Below are 25,135 nucleotides of genomic sequence, written 5' to 3'. Positions count from 1 at the left end.
GTGAACTTATAGTTTTATGAAGAACACTCAAGGGAGTCTTAAATTGTAACGCAGTCGATGGTATTCGGTTAATAAGATAAGCTGCAGTTGTGATGACGTCACCCCAATAACCAATCGACATATGAACTTTAATCAAGGAGGCACGAACAACCTCAAGAAGTTGGCGGTTCTTTCGCTCTGCGACCCCATTTTGCTGAGGGGTACTTTCAAACCTTGATTAACAAATTCTCCACCATTGTTACTACGAAAAGTTTGTATTGTAGAATGGTACTGAGTGGCTATCATTTTGTGAAATTGTTTGAACAATGAACTAACTTCACTTTTTGATTTCATTAAGTAAATCCAAGTCATCCGGGTGTGATCATTACCATCGTTTATCACTAAGAGAGTTATCTTTGTAACAGTGTCTGTGGAGGGATCATTGAGTGTATTTTTTTGTAAGTCAAGATGTCTGTAAACCTATGAGCAGAAGTAGAGTTATGAATAAGCCATTCTATTCTATTCTATTCTATTCATTTTCAACATCTTGCAATCTTTTTCTATTTGTCTTGATTTTTGAGAAAAAGTAACATATGCCCAGAAATGTGAGGCTTGCTCTACTACACCTGAATTCTAAATGAATGAGAAAAGGATAAACAGGTCATGACCGTGAGTGAACCAGAACCTTGAGGTGGCCGATGCCCAGTCAATATGGACAGTCTCAGCTCTGAGCATGCTGGACTCCTGTTACTTCCTGATTTTGAGATAGAATATGCCTTTTCACTATAAAAAAGAAGAAAGGAATAGGTGGGTGACATGCTTCAAGAAGACAACTTCATTCCAATGCCACATATGAATTGTGACACCAAAATGAAGGTGAACCCCACTGGATCCTCATTTTAAAAATAATTATTTATTTATTTAATAAAAAATATAAAAATAAAATGTTCAAAAAAATCTTTGCTTTTTATAATATCTAAATTTTTCCAAATCAAATATAATATTAAAATCATGAATTTATATAAATAAAAAAAGGTATTTTATTATATAAAATTACTTTGATAAATTTGATTTTTATAAGATAATTTTATTTAACTATTATGTTAATAATCTAAGATAAATTTCAACTTGTTTACATTAATAAATAATTTTTAAAATTAAATTAAGATTTTTTATTTAATTAAATATATAAAATAAAATACTTAATTATATCCAAGAGTGAAAAGGGCAGAATATAGCCAAAGTTCAATAACAAGCTTCATTTGTATCATCTTGCGTCAATGACCAATGAATAAAATAATTGTATCATCTTGCGCATAATGACAGTTATTTGGATCGAGTACAATCTAAAAAATTGAACTCCTGGGAAGTGGGCTGATATTTTTTTGCGGCCGTCCATTTTGCGTGAAGACAATCGTCCGGCCCAGTTTCGGTAATGCACTTTATTTGTATCCTCTTTACTGTTTGCACTTTGTTTACTGATTGTGTGCAGTTTTAGTCTCCATTGTCCTGCGAAATCTCGCAACTTTCTTTTCTTTGCTTCCCACTCTCATCGACCCAGGTTTTTTCTCAAGCTCCACAGCAGGCTGTTCGTCTATTGCAGAGGCTTCGATACATGACATTGAATCGCAGATAGAGATTTTCCCGAGGTCTGTCTGCTGTCATCTATAGTTCTCTCAGTGACTGTAACCAACCCTAGCCTCCTTTTAGCTTGGCCCTTTGTGGATTTTTTTAGTTCCTTATGATATATGCCTGGGAATTACCTCTTTTATCTGACAATCAGTTTGAGAGTGCCAGCGCGCTTACGCTAATCTGATCGATTTTTTTAGATATGAAACATTCTAAGCTTCATGGTTTCTTGATTTAATTTCCTGTTGCGCTTGATAATGGGGTTCATACATCGAGAATTTTGACAATCTTCGATTTCGAAAGTAGAAAACTGGAAAATTAAATCCCATATATATTGATTCTTCCTTCAGCCACAACAGCTTTTGTTTCATACCATGTATTTTTCTCATAAAAGATTGTGATTTGTTTCAGAGCTATATCAAGGAAAGATGGGTATCATTGAAAGGATTAAGGAAATTGAGGCCGAGATGGCCAGAACGCAGAAAAATAAAGCTACAGGTTCGTTTTCCTCAGTCCTACAGCTGTTAGTATGAGTTTCGTGGTTTTAGTTCTCATATGTTAAATGTGGGACTTTGATCATCTTCAAAATTTTGATATATCGGCTTTCATCAAAATACTTTCATCTCAATAAAATTTTGATATATCAGCTTTTATCTCAATTGTCTCAATTTCTGAAGATTTCCTACGTTTTTCATTTCTATTTTACTGCTGGACAGAGTACCATCTTGGGCAACTAAAGGCAAAAATAGCAAAGCTAAGGACACAACTTTTGGAGCCTCCAAAGGTGCCTGAACTCCTTGTCCTCACATTTCTTTTTGCTGTAACTACAGTTACTTTAATAGTATTTTCAGGTGATTGTTGAAGCAGTAATGTTAGCTATTTCCAGTTTTTATGCATCAGGGCTCAAGTGGAGCTGGGGATGGTTTTGAGGTTACAAAATATGGCCATGGTCGTGTTGCATTAATAGGGTTTCCAAGGTATATGTACTAAGACTCTTAACAAAATTATATGGGTCCATATGATGCTGAGCATGATTACATGCTCTTTCATTTGTATTATGATTAAAGTATAATCATTTAATCCAACAAGTAACATGAAAAGTATGTAATATAAAAATTTCATGTAGAAAAACGAAAGCATATACTAATTGGGCCTTTGTCTCTATGACCATATTGGGGGTTATTTGCTATATGGTCTTGGGTTTAGGTTTCAATGAATTTTGGAGTATATTTTGTGTTGCACAATCAATATTCAGAACAAGAAAAAAGAAACATTGGGAACTAGAGTGACTTGATGGAGAGAGATGCGCACAGTGAACCCAGCTCAAAGTGTCAGACTGGATTGGGAACCAAGTTCAAGCATTTACTTGTTCTTCATGAGAACATTATTCTGCACCATCTTCAAACTTGAGTTTTGTAGGCAGTCCTTTATGTTCTATAGCTTATGCAACTGACTTCATTTCTCTAATTGCATGTTTTTATGTTGGTAGTGTGGGAAAGTCAACACTTTTGACTCTATTAACGGGAACCCATTCAGAAGCTGCTTCATATGAGTTCACCACCCTTACTTGCATTCCGGGGATTATTCATTATAATGATACTAAAATTCAGCTTCTTGATCTTCCTGGAATTATTGAAGGAGCTTCTGAAGGCAAAGGCCGTGGTAGACAGGTAATTGGACTCATGTGGTTTTGTATTTGTTGTGGCAATTGTTGTTACTAATATTTAAGATGCCTGTTTTGATTTATTCAGTTATGAATACCATGAATTATCTAAATTTGTTGTCTCATACATTCTGTAGTACTTTCTTATCTACTATCTTGTCCGTTTTCTGTTTGCTGTTGTTCTAAAGTTGTCTGGACTTCTCTCTCTCTCTGTCTCTCTCTCTTCATTGTTAAAATTCTTCAAGCACTTACTATGTAAGTACTCTTAGATTTCTTTTTTGTATGAGAAGTCACTGTTAACCTTCTCAGGTCCAGTCTTTGTGATCCACGTTTACCTCCAGGGGAGGTTGTTAACTAAAGGTTGTTCGGAGCATGTATTTATTTGCTTCACCATCAGGTTTTAATGCATTAGTGGTGTTTATAGTTATTGGACCATGATAGAAACTATCACTCGCATCTTTTTTTTTTCCTTATTAAAAATTTTCTCTGTGTAGCATCATTTAAAAAAAAAAAAAAAGTAAATAAATAAAAAATTTCTCTGTATGCTCAGAATTGAACGAAACACCACCCCTATATCAGAAACCTTACAGATCCAAAATTCAATCCGCATCTTCAAAGCTTTCTCTCACTTTTGTTGGTGATAACTCCATCTAACAGTTCATTCTTGTTTTCTTTCTGCTAAAGCTGCCTCAGAGATATGTTAAGCATCCAGTGAATTGAGCGTTTACTCAATGGCCACATCTGGTGTTATTTAATACGCTTTAAGTTTCTGGCGTCCTTGGGTATCTTTAACCAACTTCAGAAAAGAAGCCATCTGACTTAGAGAGAACTTCTCCTGGAGAGGCCTTGCTTATGATTGCAGTAAATGACCTAACAAACGTTATGTGTCCACTGGAAAGATTCATTCTTGTATACGACGTGCTCTGAATCCAGTCTTTTCAAAGATATATATAGGTTTAAACCAATACTTGGGAGTACTTAGATTTTTTTTTCTGAAAATGTTACTTTAATTTAATTGTGCTCTTTTTTACTTGTAATATCTTCCTTATTCTGATTTTCTTGAGTTCAAAATCTTCTTCTGATTGTAGTTCTCTCTCAGGTGATTGCAGTTTCCAAGTCGTCCGACATTATCTTGATGGTTCTTGATGCCTCAAAAGTAAGCCTTCATGTCTTAATCAGTTTACCTGTTTAGCTTTGATAGTTTCTTTTAAAATTCAAACCATAAATAAAACTGTTCTTTATTTTTTTTCTAGATTATATTTGCTGAAGCGCTCCTATTATGGCTTTCTGTCATTGATAATATCTTTGACCTCTGCTATGTAATGCTGCAAATAATTCAGTTTAGCAAAATGGACCTCTAAGGGAGATACAGATTTTGGTTCCTTTTGAATCTTTTTTATTATTTAGGCATTTGTAGTATTGACATTTGTTCATCCATGATTTTCTCTACTTAGATTTTTCCTAATAATTGAATGTCCTGACAGAGTGAAGGTCACCGTCAAATATTGACTAAAGAGCTGGAGGCTGTTGGCTTGCGCTTAAACAAAAGACCACCTCAAGTGAGATTATTTCCTAGTGTAAATAGCATTGCTATTTGAACTATAATAGCTATATTTGTAATGCTGAAAATGGATATAAATAATATATGTGTGGCTATGTTTGTGCATGCAAATATATAAAGTCCAGACAATGTTTTTATTTGAGATTTTTAAAGAGAGGCCCTTGCCAATTCTATGTGATCTTTGTTACTCATTCATGAACAGTATGAAGAGGAGCAGTTTTAAGCAAAATTCGTGTATAAGTATCATTACATTTATGGTTTACATAGTAATTACCTTAGGGTAGATTGATTTTTGTCAAATGGGTTAATCACTCCCTCTTCGTTTAATCCTATTAATTTTTTAGTTTGACCATCTCAGGTTATCCAAGTTTATGCTTCTCTACTCATATAATTTCTGACATGAAAGAACCTCATGTTGTTGCATATTGACTTCTGTCTCCTACTGCATCCATATCGAGCATAATTTAGAACTAAAAGTCTTGAGGATCTTCAATGGTGTAAAATCCCTTGAGTTCATGAAATTTTAGATCTATGAAACATGCTATTAGTAGGAAACCCTTTAAAGACTGAGGAAATATGAATTGGTTTCTCTGTGGCAAAGATTAATCATGCAGCACAGACGTTAATGATGTGGGATTAGATAGCATCAAATTAAAGTCAGAATCATAGAACTCCTTCTTCACCATTTCTAAATAGTTTCATCTATATTCGGCCAAACATCTTGTTGAAAACTAGCTTCCTATTGATTAAGTTGATTAAGAGTTTTTTCTCTCTTTGCTTTCTCTTCTTTCTAATTGCCTTGCTTGGATGCAGTGTTATTTGTTTTTAGACTCTCTTGTAGTCTTAATCTCCTCGGAAGTTTCTCTGAATGTAATCTTTTGTATAGAGCTCTCAAAAATGAAAAATAAAAAATAAAAAATAAAAAAATCTGTTTAGCTGCTGGTGTCGTCTACTATAATCTGGAAAGGAAAGTGCTGTGGGAAAATTGGAATATTTCTTCATTGACCTGTTTTTTGCCATACTGTTTAGGTGTTTATCTTGTAAACTATTTTCATTTGTTTAGGTCTTCTGGTCCATCTAACAAGTTTTCTTGGATGTACCTCGGCAGATATATTTCAAAAAGAAAAAGACTGGAGGAATTTCCTTCAACAGCACTTGTGCTTTGACTCATGTGGATGAGAAACTCTGCTATCAGATCCTACACGAGTACAAAATACACAATGCAGAGGTAGTCTTTCCTCCCACCTGCACACGCACAGATATTGGACACTCTTATTCAAATTGTTGGAGAAATATTTTTTGTTTGTACTACTGAAATGAATAATAGTAGCAACAGTAATACACATAATTGCATAATTTGATCTGGCCTTGAAACACCTTTATCAGTTCCTTAGCCAGTATTTATTACATCTATTTTCCTGTAGGTGTTGTTCCGTGAGGATGCCACTGTTGATGACCTTATAGATGTTATAGAAGGTAACCGAAAATACATCAAATGCGTCTATGTCTATAACAAAATAGACGTCGTTGGTATAGATGATGTTGACAAGCTGTCCCGACAGCCGAATTCTATTGTTATCAGCTGCAATTTGAAGGTGGGTTCCACTTTCCCTGAGTATGCAAGTGATCTGCATTATATATAATGTGACATTCCATAGGGTTACAACTCAAGGCATGTTAAAGCAGATTGATTGAATTATCTAAAACTTCATGTTAAGGGTGTTTTTTGTGCTAATAGGAAGCCATAAGAAAAATTGCCTAGGAGAAAATTTTCTGTTTGACCAAAATTTCTAGTGTTTGTGCAATTTGTGGGGATGAGAAATTTATTTTGTTTGATTCCTCTTGCCTTTAAAAAATATTAAAAAGGATAGGATCATGAGTTTCATATTGCTCTATTAGTAAATCATGGGAAAATAAACTATGAAGCATTAAAGAAAATTATGAGTTTCTTATTTTGTTACTTACAATATTTTTATTTTGTTTTTAGTGTAGAAACAAACACTATAATTAAATTTTCCATTGTTTCTTTTGGTGGCACAAAAGCAAGAAAAACAGTTAAAGGGAATTTTTTCCAATAGAAAAAACTTTCAATGAGAAAATTGGTCAAAAGGAAAAAGATTTTCCTGACATTTTGTTTTTCTATAGTGGCCCAGACTGTCCTTAAGAGTTAAAGAAATGGTAGGCAACTAATTTTCAAAATTCTATATTAAGGTGTGGAGTGTTGATTTACTTGTTTTCTTCCTACAGCTTAATTTAGATAGATTACTGGCAAAGATGTGGGAGGAAATGGGGCTTGTTAGAGTTTATACAAAGCCACAAGGACAACAACCCGACTTTTCAGATCCTGTAGTTCTTTCAGCGGTAGATTTCTTATTCTTTTTTTTTTTTTTTTTTTCAACTATTATGGAGAATGAAATATGAACCAATTTCCAGCAATTAACTTAAACCTGAAATAAATTTGTTCATATTTTATATAAATTAGGACAGAGGTGGTTGCACCGTTGAAGACTTCTGTAATCATATACATCGTAGTCTCATTAAGGAAGTGAAGTATGTGCTGGTCTGGGGCATAAGTGCGAGGCACTATCCACAACATTGTGGGCTTTCTCATGTTCTTCACGATGAAGACGTGGTTCAGATAGTGAAGAAAAAGGTTTGTTATTCTCCTTTTTTTTTTTTTTTCATGTTTTTCTTTTTCTTTCTCGGTGACTGAATGTTCCATGGCTAAATGCTGCCAAGTCTCAAGTCCCTGTTTCCATTGTTTAAAAAAAAAAAAGTACTATATTTCATATAATTTGATGAAATATAATGCTTTGAATGAACTCCCTGCAGGAGAAGGAAGATGGTGGAAGAGGCCGGTTCAAGTCTCACTCAACTACTCCAGCCAGAATATCTGACAGAGAGAAGAAGGCTCCCTTAAAAACATGAGGACTGAAAACTTAAGGTGTCCATGACTTTGGGTATCTTGCAGTGGTAAGAATCCTAAAGAGTAAGAATGAGAATGCTTCTAGGAACTGGTAATCACATAATGTCTCTACTGCGGTGATCTTCCAAAAGCAAGCTTTCAATACATCATTTAAATTACCTGTGGGTTTTCAGCCTTCCTATGCGTTTTTGTAACAAGTAGCGCATGTGAGTATGTTATATATTGTCAAGCAGAAATCGAAACTTTTTGAGACAATTGATGCTTGTAGAGCAGTTTTTTACATTCATTTTCAGGTTAATTTCCAACTGTTATCATAATGGAAAAACGAAGTTACTGCAGTTATAGTTGTTATTGATGATATTATCGTCCAATTCTAGGTTGCAGTGATTTGTTTTTCACTTCTGACTGTAGCGAACCAAAAGCAAATGATGGGGTTTCAAAGCTGTTGGGAGCAACATATGTCCCGTTGCGACTCCTCTGTAGTCGGTTTTGACTATACGGGTAGCGATGGATTTGTTTCCGATCAAACTAAACAAGTCGTTGAACAGGTTGATTCAAACTTAACCTGTCTTAAACGGGTTACAAATCTGAAAATCTGCATTCTCTTCAGAGTCGCAACAAAGCACTTAATTTTTTTTTTTTAAAGCTTCGTTTAAGTAATTATAAATAATAAAATTTAAGATAAAATATATGAACATAAATTTTCAACCAAAATAGATAAACTTCAAATGGAGAGAGCCAATCATGTCATTCATAGGATGGCCCCTTGGCTTCGGAAGAGCTCTACAATTCGAAGATGCTGGAAGAAGACTGGGCGTAGGCAAACAGGGTGGAGGATCAATCAAACCAAATATGCCGTCCTCTAAGAGTTAGAGCCAATAATCAAGGATCTTGAAACAACTCAGAATGGGGAGGTTCTCCATTCGGAACAGAGACCCGAACAACAACAAGAACCATGGATCTGATATTACTATTTGACCTTGTTTCCACTTTTTTTGCAGGAAGACATGGTGTAGATAGAAACAATCCCTCTTATTGTGGTTTTTCATTTTATGGAAATTGTACACACATGCTACTGCAACGATATTATTCTTCTAATTTACCCTTCTGTAGATGATGGGAAGTGATTTCCACCCGATTCAGGTTGCTAAGTGATAGAATAACGAAAGTTGAAAAAAAAAAAAAACAAAAAAAAAAAGTATAAAAATCAAAACCATCCTGCATAGTTTACCAGCTTCAAATTCACCTGGAATTGATTTTCAAGCTAATTTGCACAAAAGACAAACGTTCCCAGCAAAAACAAAAGATAAACTAACCAACATTTGCACATATGACACAATCATCAAAACACAAGAAGTAAATGCATTACATGACATTTGCACATAACTTGCTAAGATGATGCTCCACTTATTCTGAAGAAAATTTAGTAATGTTTCTCATGTCAGGTCTCTTTACATACATGACTGAGTAGTTGCCATTTACATATACACCTCCAGAGAACAGTTGTAAAGCAGCTAGCGATTAACCATAATCTGTATTACTCTGCAGTACTCCTCATTTAAAAACCAACAGAAATTTAATTAAGTGCTACAAACGAAAAAGAAGAACAACTTACGAACTGAAGAAACCAGCATAAAACAACAGGAGATATCATCCATCAGTGCTGTGCCCATTGAATTGACTTAGGATCAATTCCTTCCTTCACCAACTCATACAACGGACTCATCTCCCTCAGCCTCTCCACATTCTTCACTGTTAGGTCCACAGCTCGGTCAACCTCACGTTCCGTTGTGAACCGTCCAATCCCATATCTGATGGACGTGTGGGCCATATCCTCCTCCACTCCTAAAGCCCGCAACACATAAGATGGCTCCAAGCTGGCACTAGTGCATGCACTCCCACTGGAAACTGCCACCTCTTTCAACCCCATCAACAAACTCTCCCCTTCCACATAAGCAAATGACAAGTTCAGATTTCCAGGATACCTATGTTCCATTGAGCCGTTGACCTCAACACCATCAAGCTTTGAGCAGATGCCATTCAGAAGGCGTTCCTGCAACTTACAAATTCTTCTTGTATCATAATCCATCTCCTTCATTGCCAATTCACATGCAGCCCCCATTCCAACGACCAATGGTGTGGGTACAGTGCCACTTCGAAGACCACGCTCCTGCCCACCACCATTCATCTGTGGTTCAACACGTACCCTCGGTCGTCTCCGAATGTAAAGTGCTCCAATCCCTTTTGGACCATAGATTTTGTGACCAGAAAGGGACATCAAACTTATATTCATCTTCTCTACATCAAGCGGAATTTTCCCCAGAGCTTGTGCTGCATCTGTGTGGAAAGGCACATTACGTGCTTTGCAAATTTGACCTATCTCTTCCAACGGCTGAATTACACCAATCTCATTATTAACAGCCATGATAGAAACCAGGCCTGTGTCAGGTCGGATGGCTGCATTCAGCTGATCAAGGTCAATAAGTCCATCTTTCTTCACAGGAAGGTATGTGACATCAAACCCCTCTTGTTGGAGTTTGCGACATGAATCAAGTACACACTTGTGCTCAGTCTGGGATGTGATGACATGTCGTTTTTTGTCCTTGTAGAAGTGCATAACTCCCTTGACTGAGATATTATTGGACTCTGTGGCACCAGAAGTGAATATAATCTCCTTTGGGGAGGCATTGAATAGGGAGGCAATACGGCTCCGGGCTTCATCTACAGCAAGATCAGATTCCCAGCCAAACAGGTGATTGCGTGAATGAGGATTACCATAGCGGTGGCACAAGTAGGGGAGCATGGCATCAAGGACACGTGGATCAACAGGCGTTGTAGCCTGCATGTCGAGATAGATGGGTCGAGCAGAAATCTGAACACCTTTCATGAAGATAGTGGTGCCATCATCAGGAGGTAAAGTGTTGACTTCAGGAGAAAAGGGAGGAGGTGCAGTTGGGGGAGGACCTGCATATGACGCAGCAACGGAGAAAGAACGAAAGAAGCATGGTCGAAGACATGATGTACTAAGTTTTGATACAAGCAGCTTTGTGGTGGCCATCAGGACTTTCAGACTCAATAATGAATGCTGCTGCTGCTTTGAAGTCTGAACTTAACAAAAAAACTAAACTTTCTTTTATAAATATAGCCTGTGTCGATTAATCCTGCCACAGAAAATAGTCGGAATATTATCAATACATTCAGGGATAGTCTACAGAATATTTACAGTCTACATAAGTGGCACCCTATCAACATTGTAGAACAATTGACTAAATAATTATTACATAATTTGAGAAACAAACCAGGAAGAAAAGAACAAACCACATCCTATGGAACACTGCCACTGACATAAGCATAAAAAAATACTCACAATAAACAAGCATCGCCAAACAAAACCATCCAATTACTAGTCATTTAGCAGTAGGTTACCTAATCCATCACCTCCTCTAAATTACTCTTATCTGATGACAAATATCAAAATCCCCTTATATGTGTATCTAAACACATGCTAGCAGTGGCGTCACCAAAAAAGAGAATTCCCAATCCAAATTATCAAAATCATGCCAACCTTCATAAATGGAGGTGGTGGCTCATTAATTGTTTCATGTTCACCTTCATGTCCTATGACAGTTGTTGTTTTATCCTGTGCCACAGAGTTCCCAAATATGGCCTGAAGCAGACCATATGTTGAACATACTGTGGCAATAAACGGCAGCTATCTTCCATATGAAAACAAGAATACAATTAAACAATTTTGTATTAGTGATATAAATTTATCAATATATTATAAATATTGTTAGAAATTAGGGGTATTTCAGTATTTTCATGTGGTTAATTCAGTAACATTGTAATCAAGGCTGTCCATATTATTAGTTTATAGTTGTCTGGTTGAATTTGCAATTTTTCAGTTGCTTTAACTCTTTTTATTCATTGATGTCTAAATCCTTTTATAAGGGGCATTTCTGTCCAGTTGTAAACCTAGGCGAGATTAATAAAGGAGAATGGGGATCGACTTTTCTTCCCTATTGAGTAGGCTGCTCAACACAGTCCTCTCCTCTTCATTCTTCTTAGTTCTTCTCCAATCTATCTATTTTACAAGGTATCAGAGCATTCTAATCCATAAATCAAAGCCTAAAGTCAGAGTTTCTTCCTTCTTGAGGGCTACGGCCTCTCTCCAGATTGGTCTTTTCAATTGCTTCAGCTGATAAAACTTAAAGGTTAGTTATTTATCAATTATATGCCTGATATGTGTTGCTATCTAAGCAGTTCTCAAGTACTCTAGAGGTTTTATGCCTGCTTCACCTAGTTTAGGACACAAGTGTGTTTGCACAAACCTAATTGGACTCTTATATGGTGTTGTTATTGATTAATTACAAGAATTGGTGCCAAGTATCAAATTTGGGTTTTTATAAACCCTAGATGAATTTTGTGAAGTAGGGCCCCACAGGAGTTGTGCACACCATCTTGGCTCTAATAGAATTTTTTATAAAGTAATCTGCGTAGTTGCTGGTCGTTGAACATCACTATGGCAGATACTAGAAGTAATCACTCAAATTAAGAATGCTATGTCTACAGAAACAAAGATTATTCGAATTATCTGTTTTGGTCACATGCTATTAAGAAATATTTAGTAGCTAAGAGAAAAGCAAAGTATATATGAGAGGATCCTCTTGATATTATAACTAATGATTGGGAAGTAAAGGATCATCAGGTTCAACATTGGTTGTTAAATTCTATGCAGAAACATGTCAGTACTCAGATAGTTAGCTGTGACATTGCTACAGATATGTGGAATACTTTTGAGTCTTATCTTTTATCAAGAGAGAAATCTGTCTCACATCTATGAATTGTATGTCAAGTTCTTTAGTATGAGCAGGGTGGAAATACTGTCAAAAAGTATTTTAAAGAAATGCATGAAGTGTTGCAGGAAATAACAGCGCTTCATCCTTTTACCAAAGACCCTACAGATTATGAGAGAGAGAAGAATAGATTCCAGTGGCCAGATTTCTGGATGGATATGAACCTGAGTATGAGGTTCTAAATGTTGGCAGATGACTATGTTAGTACTAGGGAGAGCTTATAACAGGGTGATTAGAGCTGAAAGTACATTTGTATCCAAAACCAGCAGGGACACTAAACCTTCAGATGCTGCTGCCCTTAATATATCCTCCACTTCCCATTCGGTCTTGAGACATCTAGAAGGAGAGGGGCAGTTCGAATACATGGTCATAATGGTGGACGTTGTGGTGGACGTCGAGGTCGCAGTCATGCAGATAGGAAGTGTATACATTGTGATCGATCAACCATAACTGTAAAAGTGTTGGCGTAAATTTGGGAAACCAGTATGAGCCAATGTCACCATCTCTGAAGGCACTGGAAATGCACATGGATCTACCACTAGCCAAGATGAATATCAACAACTTCTTCATCGATTGAGTTAACTTATAATTGCTTCTATTTCTATTCCTACTGTGGCCAACACTTCATCCTCAACCAATATAACTATAGCTACACCAGGTACGTATGCGCTAATTGTCTCCTCAATCCTCATGGGTTATTGATTTCTAGGCATTAGCCCATATGTCAAGTATATCATCCTTGTTCTCTAATTAATCTCCTTCCTCTTCTTGTAATTTTGTTCGATTTGTAGATGGACCTTCTTTGTCTGTCATAGGTGAAGGGGTTGTTCACCCAACAGATCAGCTTTCTTTGTCTTTTGTCTTATATGTTCATAAGTTTCCACACAATTTATTGCTAGTAAGTCAAGTCACTAAGTCATTAAACTGTTTTACTAAATTTTTTCCTTCTCATTGTGTGCTTCAACATTTGCATATGAGGAGGATACTACTTGGATGCCATTCAAGACAATCAAACTATGACACCTTATTTGCAGCACATAGGACTGGGACATCCATCTCATTTGAAGTTACATTAGTTCCTTCTTACCTTACCTTCAAATTTATCTTTTCAATGTCGCCAACTTGGGAAGCACCATATAAGTTCTTTTCCATTGAATAGCAACCATAATCAAATTCCATTTGAATTAGTACATTCAAATGTCTAGGGTCCTTGTAGGACTTCCAACCTGTTTGGTTTTTTAATATTTTTTAATATTTATAGATGATTGTACTAGAATCATTTGGCCATGTCTCCTTAGGGAGAAGTTTGAAGGTTTCGATATATTTGTCAATTTCTTCAATGAATAAAAACTCAATTTGGTGCTTCCATTTGTATTTTTCATTCAGATAATGGTCTTGAGATCATGAACTATATGTTTTTTTCGTTTTGTACTTCTCATGGGATTATTCATTAGTTATTATGTGTGTATACCCCACAACAGAATGAAATTGTAGAGCATAAAAATCGACATTTGCTGGAAGTAACACGTAATCTTTTGTTCCAGATGAATGTCTCCTAGTTGTATCAGGAAGATGTCATTCTCACATCATGTTTCTTGATTAAAAAAATGTTATCTTCGGTTTTGGGAGGAAAATTTCCTATGCAAGTGCTTAAGATAGATTGTTCTTTGTTTTATGTTACACCCTCGATGTTTAGTTCACTATGTTTTATTCATTTCGTTGGTCCACAAAATGATAAGTTTTTTCCTAGAGCTATATAATGTCTTTTCCTTGGTTATCCTCATACTCAAAAAGGTTATAAATGTTGTGATCTTGCTAACAAAAGAACTTATATTTCAACACATGTGACACTTTTTGAAACTAAACCATTTTTTCATGCCTCATTTGAGTTCTGCCTCCTCCGATAGTGACTGCTAAGTCTCCTATAACGCTTCTAGTTATTGATAGTCCCACCGTACCTCCCACTTCTATTCAAGATAAACCTTCATAGGTATATCAATGTATAAAGGTAAACAAGCAGCAATCCAGCAGTGGGATACAACATCTAGCTTCAGATATGGCTCCCTCTAATAATATGTTAAGACCATCTTCATTCAATATGTGGATCCTATCTTTGATGATTTGAATCTTTTCATTGCCAAAAGAAAGAAAAAAATACTTGCTACTCGATATCCCAAGTATGTTTAATTCCATAGTTTATCTCCACCATTCAGGTAAACTTCAATGTTCAATGTTTCTATACATACTAAAGTGCAAGAAGCTTTGCCTTTACTTGAGTGGAAGAAAGTTATGTATGATGAGATAGACACCTTACAAACTCGGTAAACGCAGACCTTCATCAATCCTCATACAGATGCCATTGTTGTTGGTTGTCATTGGGTGTGTACCATTTGTTAAAATACTAGTCCGAGGGTATTTTGGTTATTTTCCATATTCTGATTTATCTTAACATAGTTTTGTTAGATAGATAATTTCATTGAGCTCTTATGTTTCAAGTTTCATTCAAATCAGCGTTGTAATGTATGAGTTATAGGATTTTTTGTAACTAAGAGCCTTTTTGTTCTTTCGGTAGAACCAATGTTTAGAGAGAGAGAGTGAATTAGTTATTATGCCCCATGCTGGGTTGATTTGTGTATGCTGCCAATCCTTGCTCCCAAATCAAAATAAGATTTAAATCCACATTTAGGCAAGTTATTATAAAAGAAAAAATAGTTCTATGAAGGAAAAAACTCACCGGTGGTCAGAGTTGGGTGTAGAAACGGCAGTCGGTGCAAATTTTTTGGTACCAAATCTGAGCAGAAACAGCTCTAGCTAGTCAGATGGTAGAGTAGAAGCCAGCAAGCAAAGAAGTAAAGTTATGCTGTAGGATACTCACAGAAGATTACAGATTGCAAACAACACTAAAATAAAACTGAAATATGTAACAATTTTTTTAACAATTTTTTTAATTTCTTGTAAGGTATGCTGGTTTTTCTAACTTTGAATATGCTGTATGTTGGAATTGCTTGATCAAAGGTTAATTTATTTATTTATTTATTTTGGTAGAAAGTTATTCAAATTTTTAATCAGAGTACAAAATAAATCAAAATTTGGGTAAAACCAAAGTTTAGAGAAAGAATGAGAGACAGAGACAGGGAACATGCGTTAGTTATTTTGCGCTGTACAGTATAGAAGCCAACGGCAAAGAGAAAAGTAAAATAGAGACCTGCAGTAAAGAAGAGGAAAATAAGGAAAAAAAGATTGCAGCAGAACACTCACCAAAGATCACACTTAAGTAATGTGATAATAAAAGTAAGGTATAGTTTTAAAGCAGCGATATTGAAAGCACTTCGAAAACAAATAGTGGTTAAATAGTTATGCAGAGGCTGAAATCGAAACATAAGTAACGTGAAATTATAGAAATTGCAGAAACTACAATTTTTTAAACGAAACTAAGACGAAATAAAAAGAAATGGGAAAGAATATTGGAGTAACTCTCGCTCTGCATCATTAAAAAAAAAAGGGGGAAAGTATTCTCAAGAGAGAAAAGAAGAGCAGCTAGGAAGCAAAGCTATGTGAAATTACAGAAATTGAAGAAACTGAATAAGAACTTGCAGAAACAGCATTTTTTTATACGAAAGTGACACGAATTTTAAGAAGCGAAAGAATATTGGAGTAATTCTCGTTATGGATCATTAAAAAAAATCAAAACAGACATCAAGAGAAAAATGAAGAGTAGCAGCTAGGAAGTCTAGGACCTATTTAAAAACAATAGAGGCAAGAATAAATTGGGTAAACCTCAATACCGAAAAATCAGGCAAACCCAGAAAAGAGGAAATTTTTATCGATGAAGTCTGCTAAGAGAAGCTAGGGGAAGAGAAAGAAAAGAAAACGTAGATAACTGAAATAGTAGAGGGGAAGTAAATAGGGAACAGAAGATTGAGAGAGTTCTAACTGGTTCAACTAAGAAGAAAAAAAGAGAGAATGAGAAGGGTAGAGAACTGAACGGTAGAAAAAAGTTAATAGGTACAGAAGATGATAGAATTCTTACCTGGTTCGCCGCAGACTTAAAAAAAAAAAGCGAACGGGGAGAGTACTCTCTGGAGAAAGAGAAGAGGAAGGAGAGGGAAAGGGTAAGAGGGCGGATATTTATACCCGTTAATTTTAGTTTAATACGTAGATACAGCTTAATAGATTATCGAGATTAAAGAAGGGAGGGAGGATCCCGTGCACAACCCTTCCAACTCAAATCCCGACCGATCCGAGTTCTAAGTGGCTCGATCCGCTTGAGTCTCAAAGCGCCCCGTCTAATTCAACCAACCCGGCATCCACTCGTTTCTATTTCTATTTTCTATTCTTGTCATGGTTTCAGGTTTCCCGCTAAAATTAAATGACAAAATTCTCATCGAAATTTAGATAAATAATCCGGTCCGGGGTCCGGGGTCAGCGGTCCGCACGCCCCGGCCATCACATGTCAAATTTCCACCACCGTGCACCATGTGGGTCCCGCTTTGTTTTAGTCCGAGCAAACCATGTTCATTTTGGTGAAACTGTCAATATGTTACAACACCGGGCCCCACTTCAATTTGGCCGCGACTCGCAGCCCAAGACACCTTTTGTTTTTATAAATTGAATCGATTAAAATTATAAATTGGTGTTCCAACCCTCTCTCTCTCTCTCTCTCTCTCTCTCTCGCTCTTCTAGAGCACAGCAGGGCGAGGCACGAACGGAGAAGAGGAGACATGGGAAAGGGACCCGCGACCACCATTGTTTACGTCATCCTAGCCATCTTCTTCCTCATCCTCATCTCCTACTCCCCCAGGAAGCCCAGAGCCCCAAACCACCGCCGCCTCAAGCTCCGCTCCTCCTTCGCCTTCGACAAGCACGAGAGGATCCCCTTCGATCCCCTTGTTGCCGAAATCGAGCGCCATCGCGAGGACAAGGAATGGGAGAAGCAGTACTTCGCTGACCACCACAAGGAATTCTTGTCCGAGGCCGAGGCCGCGCCCGCCGCCGAGTCCCAGCCCGAGTGGGAGGATTTCATGGATGCTGAGGATTACCTCAACGATGAGGACCGCTTCAATGTCACTCAGAGGATTATCGTGCTTTTCCCTAAGGTCGATCTGGACCCTGCCGACGATTTCGTCAGCCTTGACGAGCTCACCGAATGGAATTTGAGGAATGCTGAAAAGGAGGTGATGCATAGGACGGAGAGGGACATAGAGACTCACGACAAGAATCACGATATGCTGATCTCCTTTAACGAGTACGAGGCCCCCAGCTGGTCGCGCCGATCTCACGGTGGGATTCTGCCACCATTATTCTTTCTTTCTTCCCATGTACTTGTACAATATATAATGTTTGCAAGTTGAGATCCTAATTCCTTGATATCTATCAGATGATTCGGATAATATGGGATGGTGGAAAGAAGATCATTTCAATGCCTCAGATGTCGACGGGGATGGCTACCTAAATAAGACAGAATTTAACGAGTAACTTTTCTTTCCTCCTCTTCCTCTTTTTTTTTTTTTTTTTTTTGTCTGTATTCCCGATGTTTGCATGTTATCACTGACGTCCGTCCGTTGAAAATTTCTCAGCTTTCTGCACCCAGCTGACAGCAAGAACCCCAAGCTACTTAGCTGGTTGGCCAAAGAAGAAGTAAGGTATGATCGCTATGATTCTGAATTCTTTATTTTGGTTGCTCTGTAATCTGAATTAAAGTACTATCTATTTATGGTAGATGTAATGTGGTCTTCGAGTTTAAGCACCGCTTTGCAAAAGACCTGTTGACTGTTTCATCTTCTACGAACTTAGATATATGCAATACTTATGTAATCTAAATATTAATGATACCTTATTATCCACTTTGATTAAAAAAAACGTTGTAATTTATGTCCGTTGATAAATTTAAACTTAGGGCTTTGTGGTAATGGGAGTTTCATGCAGGCTGCTTACAGGATGTTTTCGGTTTGCTTTACTATCTTTTATTAATTATGTTGGTTAAGAGTGCTTTTCAGTAAGAAAATTGGTACAATAACTGCAACTACGCCTAACAACTTAGCTGAATCATTAGTTGTGGTAGGTAAAAATTCTAATCCAACACTCACATTCTGTATCACCTTCTTGAAAAAAAAAATGTTTACTGTTAGAAAAATGCCTACATAGATCCCTGATTAGAAATTTTTTGTGCTTATTACTTGGGAAGGGACTTTTTAACTTCAGTTATTTTGGAGAGGACCTGGACCCAATGTAACGTAATATCATAGTAGGTACTTATATGTGGCCTCTACCTAAAGTTGTCCACATGTAGGAGCCATAAAGAAGGCTCACACGTGAGAGGGAGTGTTAGAATAGTTCCACATGGATTCAGGTTTAGAGAAATCCTGTGCTTAGTACTCTGGGAAAAGGCTTCCAAAATTCAACTAGTCATTTTTGGATTGACTGGACCTGACTTTAACTTTAATCTATTGCTAGGTATGGGGATACCCATAATTAGCCATTTATAGGACATTGTTATAAGGCTTACTGATCTTGCTTCTCGTGGACACACTTTTTGTAGAAGAATTGCATTAAGAGCATTCCATAAAAAACTGGAGTCTCTTAGGTTCTTTTAGAAATGTCAGTTTCCTGTGTTTTATGCCCAGAGTTATAATCCTTTTTTTTTTAAGGTTCTTTCAGTATCTAATATTTTAATGAAAACTTTAGAGCTTCTCATACGAATCTATAATTCTGTTTTTACCTTCTTCTATATGGACACCTCATTCAAAATGTCATATATCCCTTGTTGATTCTCAAAATGACCTTTCCAATCTTGCACGGCTTCCAAATATAGTGGCTTTGCGGTGAACTTGGGTATTCCATTGCCATGAACCCACACAGATACAGCTATTGTTGTCACTTAGGTTGTCAAAAAAGAAACTAACCAATTTTCTCCCACGAGTTTGTGAGATATGGTAAACATATAATATATTATTTGCAACTTTTTATTTGTTTCTAGGAGGCCAAATGACCTGCATATTTGATCTAGTTGTATTTCTGATCATTGGTTCATTTGAAATCGTTTTAGCATAAATTTTTTGTAGCTTTGATTAACATTATAATATTCTACACAGGGATAAGAGATGTAGACAACATGCAAATCATTGGCTAAATGTTTTTTATTTGAACTGTCTTAAGTTACATATGAGCTGCTATTTTCAGAGACTTCGTATTATACCATGTCTGTGGACCTTGCTTTGAAGCATTTTATACTTTCTGTTTAATAAAAATTAATAAAATTTTGCTGTAGTGAGACAGGTTACTTTCTTTTGATGAATTTCTTATTGTCCAAATAATCTTACTGACTGAATTTCTGTAATCTTGTCCTTGCATGTTAACTTTCATCTAGACATTTGCCTTTTTTGTTTTCAGGGAAAGAGATTCTGACAAAGATGGGAAATTGAACTTTCAAGAATTTTTTCATGGAATCTTTGATTTGATAAGAAGCTATGATGAAGATGGTTATAATGCTTCACATCAATCTAGTGATTCCTTGGAGTCACCAGCAAAAAAAATGTTTTCAGATCTCGACCATGACAAGGATGGGTATGATACAAAATTAAAATTATGGTCAGTGAATTCCTTAGGAGATGTAATTTTTTCTTAGGTATCTTTCATTTTCTTTGATCAGGTATTTGTCACCAGATGAACTTCTACCAGTTATTGATAAAATTCATCCTACAGAACGATACTATGCACAACAGCAAGCAGATTACGTCATAACACAGGTAAGTATTTGTAGAGAAAATTTAATCTATGACCTCATTAGCCTTAAAGGGTGTTGAAGCAGCTTGCCTTTTTTTGAATGAGAAACTAAGCCATCATCCCTGCATTTGCATGAGTTGTTAATCTTCTTTTACCATGCTCTTTGGGATGGCATTAAAGGTTTAGTAGTATTCTGTGTGATTTGGTGTTGGGATTGACTGTTGAGGAAGTCATTCTTACAGAGCATGTCCAGACATTAGAAGAGGAGTAGACTGATCAGTGGCTCCCAAATTATTTCTCCATGAAACTATTGTAATGTCGGAAAACATCTACAGTATGCTCACGTTTGAGTTGGAGACTAGTTTGCTTATTCTACAATGAGTGATGATCACATTTGCCATGGAATTGATCAATAATTGGTTTCTCCATTTTCTTTGAAGTTTTAAAATTTTGACATCCTTGTTTTGGTGCTTTTGTGAAATATTTGCAGTGATCACCTTTAGTGTTGAAGTAGGTAGTTGAGTATTTCTCTGATAATATGATAATGCAAATATATGCTGCAGTAGTCCTGCACACCTTCAGGTGGGAAGGGCCTTTGCTGTATCTAAAGTCATACCTGTGCAATTTAAATGCTTTGAGCGTTGATTTCCCTAAATAATCCCAGACTGATTTGATCCACTTCAGGCATGACTTCTCAATATAATCTCATAGTGACTACTTGCTTTAAATGCCTGAAGACACTTTCTGTGAGCAGATGATTCATGTGATCCTTTTAAACTTTTGTTATTTAATGGATGGATTGCTTCTTCTTTTTTTGGTTGGTTTTTTTTTCGAAATTCATCAATTCATGAACTTTATGGCCTATCTTGCATACTCCTGCTTCATTTCTGATTTGATTTGGTTTCAGATGTTTAACATGTTGTTTTATTAATTTTTCAGGCTGATGCAGATAAGGATGGGCGATTGACCCTGGCTGAGATGATTGATCACCCATATGTATTTTATAGTGCTATCTTCAACGATGATGAAGATGACGACTATTTTCATGATGAATTTCGTTAATGAATAGGTTCATAACAGATATGATTCTATCTATTTTTTTACTTTTATATGCGTAGACCTCACAAATTGACATATCGGTTAACAATCAGTTGCAGGTTATTGACATACCCAAAAAATTCGAAATTCTTTTTAGAGGTAATTTATTTGCCATTGAAATATTTACAGAGAGGTTTCTGCAGCATGGTTTTCAAGGCAAGTGTTTACTATACCATCTTATTGAACCTTGAAGTGTAGATGTTGACGATCAACGAACAGCTTTCTCCTATACAGTTTTGGAGCTAGTTCTGATATATGATGCTCCTTTTTGTACAGGTTTTCAGTTTCATAAAGCCCGGGAGTAAACTTTTACCCTGGGGTGGTGGCTGCCTCATCTTTCAAGTTTTTCTAGGTTCGTTAGATTTTTCCATTTGATAAATGATTATGTATACTGACAAGAAGCCCATAAAGCATTAGTTTTGAGTGTATCTAACATAGAACATAAAATGTCAGCAAAGTTGCCACGCAATTGAAAAATGTTTACTATGAGATATAAGCATCTTTCACGCGTTCGTCTTTCTGGTGTACTACTCTACTGTCTTTATTACTCTGTATGCATCAGCAATATCCATGGCTTGCAATGCTGGTGGTGGAGCAGCTTCGATAGGGCTAGATATGCAGTTCAACGCAGTGGCCCCCCAATAATATTCGGCAGCAGACACGCTCTTGTGGCTGTCCACCAGCCTTCACACCCTGGAGGCACCTGAGACGGTTCTCAGAAAATGAGGGAATCCGAAGCATCCACTTTTTTGTTTTGTTTTCCCTTTCGTTCTTTCCAACGACAGAGGCAGAGATAGTGCGAGAGATGAAAAACATTCAGTTTTAAACTCCACTAATCAATTTGATTCAAAAATTTAAACCATTATCTGGTCATTGCCAGGGGAGGGCCTACCACTAGTCGGGTTGTTGACAGCTTCTTTAATCTCAGCTTACATCTTGGGATGTGTTGTTGACTAAAGCAAACAAGATTAATGGAACTTTTTTCATTTGAACACGAAAAGAGCTTCAATTATAGGATCAATCAGATTGACGAGTTCCGACAGTTATTTGAACTTCCAGAAACTGGGGCTCTTGAACCCCCTCCCTCAGTCTGCTTTGGGCTCACTTTGGGTAGTATTGCAGCGAGTTGATTCTGTTCGAGCAGTGCAGAGTCGACCATGGTTGAACTGGGTAGCCTGACGATTATGTATTCATACATTTCACCAATAACAAAAAATAAAAATAAAAATTATAAGGTAATGTAACGAAAGCATTGAAGGGTGGGTGCAGCAGTAGGAGTTTCATTCCTCTGAATTTGGGTTTGGGGAGAATATTTCCAGAGAGGGCATAGAGCAATGAGCTAAGTTTGAAAATTTCCCAGTTTTTCTTTGTTATGTTATATTACATGTGAGAAAAAGGGGATGATGAAAAGAGGGTGAATTATTGGGAGAAAGCAAGTATGAAAGGGTGGGAGAGTGGACTTGAAGTCAAAAATAAAGGAAGCCTAGAAGCCTAATTCCGAGGCTTAGGCTTTTTTTTTCCCCTGTGTCAACGGAGGACCCAAAAATCTCTCTCTCTCTCTCTCTCTCTCTCACACACACACACACTTTGGCAGCTTTTCTGAGATGCTCACAAGTTCTCACGAGACAAAAAGCACAGCAAATTAATAAAGAGAGAGAGATGAGAGTGTGGAACTGTAGGTTGCGCTGGCCTCTTTTGTCCACCAACCTCGTGATGGCTGCCTCCACTCCATCATGAAAATTACTAAAAACTTTGTAAACTACTTCGCTTCCCGGTACTCCGTTTCTCTTCTTTCCTTCTCGTTTTCTTCGTTCTCCTTCTTCCTTTTTTTCTCTGTTTTTTCTTCCTGTGACGCGGAACCGTCTCATTAATGGAGAGAAAAAAGATCACCCACCGTCCCTTTCACGGTTTCACCTCTCCTTAATGCGATAAAAGAGAGACGAATAAAGTGCCCGACCAGAGCAGTGACGTTGACAATATAATTCAAAAGTTGGAAACCCTAGATAAAATATGGAAAAACAGTCTTCAAAGAATCTCTCTCGTTTTCCCATCTCAAAACCCATAACAAAGACACGAGCTCTATCTTTATCTCTCTCTCTCTCTCGTTCATTTCTGGTCTTATTTACCATTCACCCATCTATTTCTCTTGAAGATGTTGCTGGAACTTAAATCAAATCTCCCTTGAGATTCTTCTGCCTGGTTACGTACACGTTCATATCCTCTTGGACGGCGTGAATTGTATAACCCTTTTGTGTGTTTCACCTTTTGCTTTGGTGATGATGATGACGATGATGATTTTTCTTGGCGTTTCTCCTTCAGTCATCCAGTTCAGGATTGTCTTTTGCTGCTTCGGTATAGTTTTTCTCCTCCCCAATAGGAGAAGACATGCACCCACAGTCGCTCGTATCTTTGGCTCTTTCCTGCTTAGTCACTGCCAACCGTTCTTGAGTCTAGGCTCTACGCAACAACAGGTCTCCATGGCAAAAGGGCTGCAGCAAATGAACAGCAAAATCTGTCAATAACCTGTAGATTCAAAAGTTTGGTGAAAATACGGAAGCTTAAACAGAGAGGAAGATACATAGAATCAGCAGCCTTACAAGTTGTTTTCCAGTGTCTAGGTTGCAAGCATATGAATTGCTTTTCTCTCATGTACTACACCCAGAAACAGTATAGGCATCTTTCTGTCAGGTTGATTGGACTAAACTGTTTGAGATTATTTATAATCACACCATCCTTTGAATTCGGCCCAGTGACTTGACTCCGCAGCAAATTTTCTATTTTTTCCTTTTAAGATGTATCTTAGATTGCTTTCATGATCAACCATGGCTTATTGGGGGGTGTCTGATGATTAGGAAGACTGTTCAGAAACAGTAAGCTAGCCTGGAGAAAAGACTTGTTGGTCTTGTAGATGATGTGAGGTAAAGACCCAGAGTTAGGCCAAATTAAAACCTTTTCAAAAATGGATGATTACCTGTATCAACGCTAAGTAAGAAAGAAGAGTCTGGGTCTTCCCTCCATCTCCCCCACCCAAACTGATGCTAACCTGGCAAGACAAGAGCAAAATATGCCCAAGGAAGACGACTTATCCTGTCATTTGGTGGGCTCTTTATTGCCAAAACCTTCAACTGATAATGATTGTTTGTTTGGTGTAATCTAATCAGTAGCTGGGTGTATTTGTAAACTAGTTTTTTAGAAGAAAATCACAGATTCCTGACGTGATGGCAAAGTAAGCGCATTTTTAATGAGTTTTTGTGATCTTGAATTAGATAGTTGGATAAATGTATGTCTTCTCTGGCTGAACCGAAATTAACAAATAAATAAATAAAAAATCTAAGTACCTTGATTTAAGTATGAAATGAGGATTCTTCATTTATGTGAGTCACATATCAACCAAGTACCTTGATCCATCTTATACTGATAGACTGCTTAGGAAATCAATCTCGTGGACACGAGTAACCCAATAACCTTCAATTCTCCAACAGAGCTACTCTAGCTTACATCATCCTACTGAAGGGAGCAAACCCTAATTATAAAGATAAAAATAAAAATTGTGGGAGTTCATTAAGGAAGCGTCTCTTCAATTCAATAACTGAAGAGATTAGTCGCCCTCAATACGGACGGAGAGAGGAAAGAGTGCGTGACTGAAAGAAGCAACAACAAAAGAACCAGTATAATTCAAGACTCTTTGGAGACAGAAAACC

At 36.9% G+C, this 25,135-nt stretch overlaps 3 protein-coding genes across 4 annotated transcripts; 2 read left to right on the top strand and 1 right to left on the bottom strand.

The window, feature by feature from the left end:
* Positions 1-1,447: 1,447 nt before the first annotated feature.
* Positions 1,448-8,096, top strand: LOC137950812 (developmentally-regulated G-protein 2). Its single transcript, XM_068797439.1, has 12 exons — positions 1,448-1,628; positions 2,020-2,106; positions 2,325-2,392; positions 2,509-2,585; positions 3,098-3,278; positions 4,371-4,427; positions 4,756-4,830; positions 5,941-6,060; positions 6,257-6,427; positions 7,080-7,193; positions 7,315-7,485; positions 7,665-8,096. Exons 2-12 carry the CDS (start codon positions 2,037-2,039, stop codon positions 7,758-7,760), a joined length of 1,200 nt encoding a protein of 399 aa, XP_068653540.1. The 5' UTR covers positions 1,448-1,628; positions 2,020-2,036; the 3' UTR covers positions 7,761-8,096.
* Positions 8,097-9,149: 1,053 nt separating this feature from the next.
* On the bottom strand, positions 9,150-16,706 carry LOC137950811 (cysteine desulfurase, mitochondrial-like). The gene is made up of 3 exons (XM_068797438.1): positions 16,645-16,706; positions 15,349-15,405; positions 9,150-10,919 (listed from the first exon to the last, which is right to left on the bottom strand). The coding sequence occupies exon 3, from the start codon at positions 10,814-10,816 to the stop codon at positions 9,416-9,418; it is 1,401 nt and encodes a 466-aa protein (XP_068653539.1). The 5' UTR covers positions 10,817-10,919; positions 15,349-15,405; positions 16,645-16,706; the 3' UTR covers positions 9,150-9,415.
* A 579-nt stretch (positions 16,707-17,285) lies between these two features.
* On the top strand, positions 17,286-21,951 carry LOC137950813 (uncharacterized). Of its 2 annotated transcripts, none has more exons than XM_068797441.1 (8): positions 17,286-17,894; positions 17,992-18,085; positions 18,191-18,256; positions 20,004-20,177; positions 20,263-20,359; positions 21,276-21,405; positions 21,488-21,533; positions 21,711-21,951. In XM_068797441.1, exons 1-6 carry the CDS (start codon positions 17,336-17,338, stop codon positions 21,396-21,398), a joined length of 1,113 nt encoding a protein of 370 aa, XP_068653542.1. In that variant the 5' UTR covers positions 17,286-17,335; the 3' UTR covers positions 21,399-21,405; positions 21,488-21,533; positions 21,711-21,951. The 2 variants fall into 2 exon arrangements, with proteins under 2 accessions (XP_068653542.1, XP_068653541.1); XM_068797440.1 differs by having other exon boundaries at positions 21,488-21,590.
* The last annotated feature ends 3,184 nt before the right edge of the window (positions 21,952-25,135 follow it).

Source organism: Aristolochia californica, unplaced genomic scaffold (assembly GCF_029961685.1).
Source record: "Aristolochia californica isolate CCGP_79_NKW_82.1479 unplaced genomic scaffold, dmAriCali1.0.hap1 SCAF_14, whole genome shotgun sequence".
In the NCBI taxonomy this organism is placed as follows: domain Eukaryota; kingdom Viridiplantae; phylum Streptophyta; class Magnoliopsida; order Piperales; family Aristolochiaceae; genus Aristolochia; species Aristolochia californica.
Note: the sequence above shows the minus strand (reverse complement) of the source record. Positions and strands in the feature narration are given on the sequence as shown.